Source organism: Eublepharis macularius, chromosome 12, assembly GCF_028583425.1.
Source record: "Eublepharis macularius isolate TG4126 chromosome 12, MPM_Emac_v1.0, whole genome shotgun sequence".
NCBI classification, from domain to species: domain Eukaryota; kingdom Metazoa; phylum Chordata; class Lepidosauria; order Squamata; family Eublepharidae; genus Eublepharis; species Eublepharis macularius.
In genome coordinates this window covers 22,869,905-22,878,172 of record NC_072801.1, presented here as the reverse complement: position 1 = coordinate 22,878,172, position 8,268 = coordinate 22,869,905, and the positions used below count along the sequence as shown (strand labels likewise).

The 8,268-nt window shown below is 44.6% G+C and overlaps 1 protein-coding gene across 1 annotated transcript; it reads right to left on the bottom strand.

Moving 5' to 3' along the window:
• Positions 1-1,053: 1,053 nt before the first annotated feature.
• Positions 1,054-6,749, bottom strand: FOXL3 (forkhead box L3). The gene is made up of 3 exons (XM_054992444.1): positions 6,643-6,749; positions 3,610-3,778; positions 1,054-1,527 (listed from the first exon to the last, which is right to left on the bottom strand). The coding sequence occupies exons 1-3, from the start codon at positions 6,747-6,749 to the stop codon at positions 1,054-1,056; spliced, it is 750 nt and encodes a 249-aa protein (XP_054848419.1).
• Positions 6,750-8,268: the final 1,519 nt, after the last annotated feature.

Genomic DNA, 8,268 nt, shown 5'->3' with positions numbered 1-8,268 from the left:
TTGCCCCAGGTGAAACAGTCCCCAGGAGGGGGGAGTTATTTGCCTATCTTTGGAGGTGCACAGAATTCTTCATGTGCAGCTTAGAAGTTATACAAATAACTCTCCACTGGGGGGGGGGGGGTTCGGCTTGAGGAAATGGTGTGGGGAAGGCCAGATACCCTCCCCTCCTACCCACACGACACAGTTCTGAGTCAAATTGTGCTCCTGCAGGTTTTAAAAATGACATTCCTCACAGCTGCTCTGCCGCTGTGGAGAAAGCAAGTTGGGTCCTAGAATCTAGTCCTGGCTCACCAAAAATGCATTTTGGCCTGAAGTCTGTAGGATCCTCAAGAAGCTCAAAGAAAAATATGACAAAAAATGTGAAATATTGATGTAGTAGTGTAACAAAGGGGCATTTGAGGAGACCCGGATTCAAAGCCCCACCCAGTCATGAAGCTCCCTTGGTGTCCTCGGGCTGGCCACTCTCTCTCAGCCTAATCTTCCTCGACAGGTTGTTGTGTGGATATAACGGAGATGGAGAGGAGTTTGTAAGTCCCCCTGAATTCCTTTGGGAAAAGGTGGGATCATAATGTAGAAATTAGATGCGCTTTGCTCTTCACACCTTTAGAGAACGAAATGCTCATTCTTTATGAGTGCAACGACGACAGAGATTTTTAACACGACTTGATTAAAATTTGGTAGGTACCAGGGCAGGTGAAATTGCTCTGTGGGCCTTATCCACTGTCCACCGCCAAGCCTTAATCAATTTCTTATGAAAGGGTAGCATGAGGGACTGATTCTTGACACAACAAAAACACTGAGGGAGAGGGAACAGGTGGTAGCTGAAATGTCAGAAAACTGAGGGGTAAGCAGAAACCCTTGGTTTTCTAACTCCACCAACCCTTGCAAGTTCTTAAAGCAGTGCGAGGGATGAATGGTTAGGCTGTTTGTCTCCTCTCCTGAGGAGGAGTGAGGAAAAAGAAAAACAGACAAAACTCATTAGACGATGTTCAACGACCTCTGGATGAAAACAAGAACTACACAGTAGCTCCTACTCAGTCGCAAAAACTGACTTCACATGGTCCAAAATTGGAGGTTGATCTGCTGAGAATCCATGAAATGGAGTTTGTTGTCTTGCACGTGATACGGAGACCTCAGCACAGGCAGAGGGTCTGGGGCTGACAAAATGTAATCAATGCTAAATTTAATTTCGGAGTCAGATTTTCCTACCGAGGAACTGTTTAGACTCTCTCGGCTGGCGGCGGTGCTTGGAAAAAACTCGCCGGGCTCCGGTGCTTTGGGCTGGGGTTCCGTTTTCTCACTGGAAGAACCAGACATGCCAGAGAAGCCAGAATCCACAGAGGAAAACGCAGGCAGACTGTTGTGCTCCCTGGCCAACCTCTTTTCCCTGGGTTCTCGCTTCACATTCCTCCTCCTCCGTCGCCTCCTATAATTCCCATTTTCAAAGAGGTCCAGCATTGACTCGCAACCTGACGCGAAGCTCCAGTAATTTCCCTTCCCCTTTTCGTTGCCTTCTGTTCGGGGAACCTGCATTTAATTAAAAAAAAGTTATGTCAATGACTTGTTGCTTAATTTTTTAAAAAAGAATTTGTTCAATCTGTCTGCAAACCTGTGACCTCTCACCCTTCTCTTTCATTCTAGAGCTCTTCATTCTGTCAGGCCAAACTGTTGCCATTTGGAGACCAAGGAAGTGCATTCTGCACATGTATAGAAACCCTCCGATCTATACCATTACTTGGGATGTTTTAAGGATGAGCCCCAGCCTTCAGAATAGATGCTGGGTCTGAAGCAGAGCTGAAATGAGATTCTGTCTGCAGGATTTGAGAGCATGTCTATCTGTGCGTGTGTATGTGCTTGTGGCAGATGCTGCTGTTTCCACATCTGGGTTCATTTAAATTCACTGCTGGTGTAAACATATATGACAAGGCTCTGAAAACCAGGCCCTCTAATTATAGAAGCGGTAGGTAAATAGCCCCCTTTCCCCTGCGCTATGTATTAACACACATCAGATGAGAACAATATATTATTCTCTTTCTGTTTTGTTTTTAAAAAAACTTTTCCCAGGAGCAGCCCAGAGGCATTTTAAAACGGGGTGTTTTTTTTGTTTGTTTCTTACTCTGTACCTTCTTTGTTTTCATCCCAGGGCAGAGGTTTCAGTCTGGGTGTTCTTGGAGAGTTATCCAAGGAACTTCTTCATTGACTAGGCTAGGTTGAGAGTGTGTGACTGCCCCAAGGTCACCCAGCAAGCTTCCATGGCAGAGTGGGGATTTGAAGCGGGGTCTCCCAGTCTGACACTAACTACTGCACCAACATGGCTCATATATTGCTTCTACAATGCACATATGAACAGACTAGCTTGATACCCATGATTCGCTTTGGTATTTAACTACTTTAAATCCAGGTATAATACTTATGGGTATGTAACATTTTTTTTTGAGTTGGCAACCCTAGTGAACTTTTAGGGGAAGACTGGGAGGTGCATTTTACCTCAGGATACGTTCAATGACTCCCAATAGCAACTGCATACTGTTTAGAATGTGGGGGTGAGGACTAATCAGGCTGCATACACAAATGACCTCTGTGTTCCAACTGTCTCTGGGGGGGTGGGATGAGGTGTGGAATGTTGTGAGTCCCAATCAGCCCACATATGCAAATGACCTTGAAAGGCTGGCCCAATCAGGGAAGAGTGGCCGAGCTGGCAGTGGGCGGGGGCACAAGCAGGCAGCAGCCTGCCAGCCACACAGGGAAGCTGTACCCCTTTGGGAAAACACATTTTACCCCCTTAGTTGGGTGAATTTCTCAAAATCCCTTCTTAGTGAGTGTTTCATGAAAAGAATGTTCTCTCCAAATTTCATGTTTCTAGGTCTGGGGGTCTGGGCTGGGCATTGATGAGCCAGTCAGGACACTTAAAAAGGTAAAGGTAAAGGTAGTCCCCTGTGCAAGCACCGAGCCATTATTGACCCATGGGGGGGACGTTGCATCATGATGTTTTCTTGGCAGACTTTTTACGGGGTGGTTTGCTATTGCCTTCCCCAGTCATCTACACTTTACCCCCAGGAAACTGGGTACTCATTTTACCGACCTCAGAAGGATGGAAGGCTGAGTCACTAGTCTTTATATATATACCTTCTGCTGAGTCAGATTCTTGGTCTATCAAGGTTAGTCTTTTCTATTCTCATTGGCAGCAGCTCTCCAGGGTTCTCAGGTGGAGGTCTTTCACATTATCTACTACCTGAATCATTTAATTCTGAGGGATTGAACCTGGGGTTTTCTGCAGGCAAAACCAATGCTCTGCCCCTGAGCCACAGATGCTCACTCATTCAATTGCTCTGTGAACATATTTGGGTCATTCCATATAGGGGAAGCAGCAAAATATCAATCGAATTCCAGGAATTTAATTCGTGGCATTCTTTTGGAGGTATCTGAAAAAGTGAGCAGTGACTCACGACAGCTCATCCCCTACCACGAGTTTTGTTAGTCTTATAGGTGCTACCGGACTCTTGCTCTTTTCTACTTTCGGAAGCACAGTTTGCAATGTGAAAGTGCTCTTTTTTGGAGCCGGCTCCACTTTTCCAAAAGGCGCTCGGTAGATTGGTGATCCAAACTTACCTTAATGAAGCAACTGTTCAGAGAAAGGTTGTGCCGGATGGAGTTCTGCCATGCCCGCTGATTGGTACGGTAGTACGGGAATTTCTTCATGATGAAGTCATAAATGCCAGAAAGGGTCACTTTGTTGGACGGGCTGTGCTGAATGGCCATTGCGATTAAAGCGATATAGCTATGTGATGAAGAAGATCAATATCATATAAAACATCGATGTGCAGATATCTGTGACCTCCCGACCCCCAGGGGCTGTTGGGCTCAGCTTGCTTCTGGCCATCGCTGGCCCTTTGGGACATGTCCTGGTAAGCCTGCCCCCTGGTATATGGCTTTCCAAGGGGATTAGACCAAATTTAGAAAGAGAAGTTCATCATTGGCTATTAGCCACGAGGGCTAACGGAAACCTCCATGTTCAGATGCAGTCTGCCTCTGAAGATCAATTGCTGGGGCGGGGTTGAGCAAAGGAGGAAGGCCATTGCCATGGCTTTCTGAGGGCCAAGCTACAAGTGTCAAATGACACAGGTTGGACACTTGCCAGCTTCCCTCAAGTTTTGATGGGAAATGTAGGCATCCTGGTCGTGCAGCTTGGCTCTCTAACTGCTGTCCAATGGACTTTTCAACTGTCACTTGCCCAACATTCCGCCAAGCTGCCTACATTTCCCATCAAAACTTGAGGGAGGCTGACAAGAGTCCAACCTGTGTCATTTGTCACTTGTAGCTTGGCCCTGAGAGTACTTGGTTCTCCACTGCTGGAAACAGACCGTCTTACTCCTGGTGGCAGGAAGTGGGGAGAAGGGGGGACACTGGAAGACAGGAGCCTGCCTAAGAAACCAACAAGAGGAGACTGAAAAGATCCTCCTTCCCATTTTTTGAAAAAAGATTATTTGGATCAGGCCCAGAGCTCTCTACGAGGAGGCGTTGATCCCTCCCATTCCCCCATCCCATCTTCCACTTCCTAGAACCCGCTATTTGCTGTGTAGGGGGAAACATACCAGCATGACAAGTGTTCCTGTATGTTTCGGGGGGCAGGGATTCATACAGCCCCAAATTGAATCACTCCCACTCCCCCATGGCTGCTTTTAGCCTTTAAAAATGTGGGGATTGCTCATCACGGATTACCCGGCTCATGTCTGGTTTGGGTACCCACTGAGTTCATGACCAAGGTGATATATGAATGGAGAATTAATTGGTTTAGCTCACAGTATAAGTGTGTAACAATTGCACAGCATAGCTCTGACTACTGGACTGGCCTGCTCCTGAAACAATCATTTCCTTTGAGGTAGCTGTTTCATGTACTGAATTTTACCAGTGAAGTTCATCCTATCTACCCAAACTGAGTGTGGGTCAAAATGAACGTTTTTTTAAAAAACCCTTCCCATTAAGGATAGTGGAGTTCAGTGGCTAAAGCCTGTTGAAGTTTCACATCAGTCAGAGAATTGAGTCAATATTCTTCAATGACACTTCACAGTCCAAAAATCTGGGGATACCCGTGGTTTTTTTTTTTTTGTTGCAAGGATGAAGGAGCATGAGATAATTTGCACTATATAGAAATGATATATAATTTTAGCACTAGAAAATCTTGGCATTACAATTTAGATTCAATCTCTCCCATATTCTGCATCTTGGTGTGACACTTATTAACTTGTGACATAGTTTGTTGCGGTGGAGAGGGAGAAGCAACAGATATTGTTGTTATTCTTTAAGTGTCATGAAGATATCTCCCTTTTAAAACATCCTTCTGTTCCCACACAAAGAAATGCATTCTCTATTCTTGCATCTGAAACCGGGCAGGCTGTTCTTCTATACTGCTCAGAAGGCAGCAATGAGATTTAAAAACAAAACAAAATGTGGCCAAGCATGAATTTTTGTAACTTTTTAATAGAAATAGAGTCCTGTGAATTATCCTGCATTGCAGAAGTCCATTAACGTATCCGGCAGGTTACTAGCTAGTAGCTACACTGCTTGTATTCTGTAGCACAACCCTCTACATGTTTAAAGTAAGTATCAGTCACTTTGGCATTAGTGGGACAGGAAGCATTTCTCCATCTTATCCTTAGGGATGATTCCTATAATCATTGTTAATTGGTAAATCAATCAACTAAAACTTGAACTGATTAATCTTTATTTTCCCCCAGAATTGTAAAGAAAAACCCGCTGTTATGTCTGTGTTAATATAATAGAGAATGCCAACAAATGGAGAACTTATAATAATGCAAGCATGGTTTGAGGTCCATAAATTGTAACATTAAATGTTCATCAATGCCTCAAAAAGAACTCATATTGAGGTTCTTGTAATATGCAATTTTAGAGTGCAATCACTCTCTTACCTGTGAGTAAGAACCCTTGAACAAAGGTCTTCTGAGTTGACATGCATAGGAGTTACACCTTTCTAAGCCCCTGGAAGTCAATGGGCTTAGAACAGTGCAACACTTTTTAGGATGGCATGATTAATCAACCAGTTAATCCATTAACTGGTTTAAAAGGGGGTGGATGTGTTAAACAACTAACTACAAATTGCATTATTTATGATGAAACCAGATCTGCCGAAAATAAAATCCAGTCAGTAAGTTTAGTAGCTTGTAGACTGAAAACACAATTGTTACATTTCTGCAGCCAAGGAGAATCTCTGTATCCCTGTATGAAGAATGACCAGGTGGCAGTGGGACTTACCTCCCCCCTCCCAAATGCTAGGATATGAACTTTATGAAAAAAATACTGATAATACCTTTTGGGATGTACCGTATGCGTTGCAATTATTGTTTACCCTTCAAACAACGCCATCCCATAGCTCAGCCCAGGGCTGCCCCAACAGCCTGTATGGCCACAAAGTCTCCTGGGTCAGAATCCAATATTGTTATCTGAAGATCCTGGTTTTTGATTTAAAAAAAAATAGCTCCAATGCATGAAATTTTACCCCAAACATTTGGGCACTCTAAGCCCTTTCACTGCCCATGCCTGGGCAGAGGGGCTGATGATGGTTGTGATTCATCCTTGTAACTCACAACATGAAGCAAGAAAGGGACTTGGAAAAGTTTGCCTTACCTGTATGCTGGTCTGGTGAATTTCTTCTCTTCATCGGAGCTGCAAGTTGGGTAATCGTCCCCATCATAATTAAAGCAGTTGTAGGGGTACTGGGTGTTGTCAAACATGTTGCCAGTCCTCTTTCAGCTCCTATGAAGTGGGAGAGAGAGAGGGATGGAGAGAAGCGTCCCTAGAATACACTCCTCCTCCTCCTCCTCCTCCTCTTTTCCCTCCCTCCCTACCCTCAGCCTTCTGTCTCTCTCTCTCTCTTTTACACACACGCACACACACACTTCAGCTTTTAGATGGCAGGTCTTTCATTCTCAACTCCCATCTCTCTGAATATTCTAGGAGGTTTTAATTTCTTCCTTCCTTTTTTTTAAAAAAAAAAACGCAATGACTAACCGATTCAAGAACTGTAGTGAAGGTCCCTCCTGAACCTTTGAACTTGGGTGTGTACTGGCAGTAGGGAGCTTTTCCAGCTCCCTGGGTGGTCTCGAACGGGCAAGCACTCACATCTACATATACAACGTGACAAAATCTGCCACCGCCAGGTTAATAACTTGTGCTCCAAGGCTTCTTGTAAATTAAACTTGGAAGGCCAGAGTTCCTCCGTTTTAAATAGTACAGGGCGGACGTGGCCTCGCACTTATATTATTGGGGGGGGAACCCATTATGCAATAAACAAACACCTTCAAGACAAGGTGCAGGGCACATCCCGTGATTTTTTTTTTAAAAAATCTATAATGGACATAAATTATATTTCCATGACCGAAGGAAAATGTACGTTCAAAGAAGGCAGAGCAGAAGAATTTGAGGGACTACTGTCAAGCACGAAAGAAAAAGGAAAATAGCTCCAGGCAGGGCAGCTTCCTGTGTGGGCTTTGATCTGTAGGATGAATTAGACTAATAGCCCCGTGTGTTGGGATCCAATCCTGTAACAATTTGATAGTTCCCCCCCCCCCCCACGCTTTGGAGTGGTTTCCAACAGGCAAGGTAAACCCACAGACAAATCATTCAGCAGTTTCATTATGGGGAAAGAAGGGGGAGTCATCTGAAAGGTGTGTGCCACATGATAATTAAACTATTTGAAGGCAGCTAATTCCTTGAGAAATAGCTCTGGGAGGACATGTTGGACAATGAACAAACATAAACGGGTGTTGTTTTGGTTTTGAAAGGGGGGCCCAGGGGGGGGGAGAACATCAGCTTTTTGGTGCTTCTTGTGCTAAAGAAGAGAGATGTGCTGCTCCCGTCTTAACCGGGGATTCAAGAGTGACCCCTGACCTGAAGTCCCACCTTTTATTCTGTCCTTCCTACCACACACTGGGGATTGTGAAGGACCCGAAACTATGATTAAACAACATGCATCCAGAGCCACACACGGACTGTTTCTGGGGCTTTGACCTGCTCATGCTTGCGAGCGTTGACTCAAAATGGCCTTCTCAAATTAGCCACAATCTTCTCAAATTAGCCGCAGGTTACTAATCTGGAGGGGAAATATTTTTGTGTTGGAGGTTTGCAAACACAATGTGTTTTCCCCACTTGCTAGTGTAGATTATGTTCCCTGCTGCTAAGGGGAAACATTTTTCTTACTTTCTACAAGATGGCTATCATGTTGTCAGTTGGAAAGATGATGATGTCTGAAGC

What these genes read in the sequence shown, in the direction of transcription:
- FOXL3 (XM_054992444.1), bottom strand. Translation starts at nt 6,749, where the DNA reads ATGTTTGACAACACCCAGTACCCCTACAACTGCTTTAATTATGATGGG. An exon ending in TTCACCAGACCAGCATACAG is followed by an intron (nt 3,779 to 6,642) that starts GTAAGGCAAACT and finishes TTCATCACATAG; the next exon opens with CTATATCGCTTTAATCGCAA. An exon ending in TGAACAGTTGCTTCATTAAG is followed by an intron (nt 1,528 to 3,609) that starts GTAAGTTTGGAT and finishes AATTAAATGCAG; the next exon opens with GTTCCCCGAACAGAAGGCAA.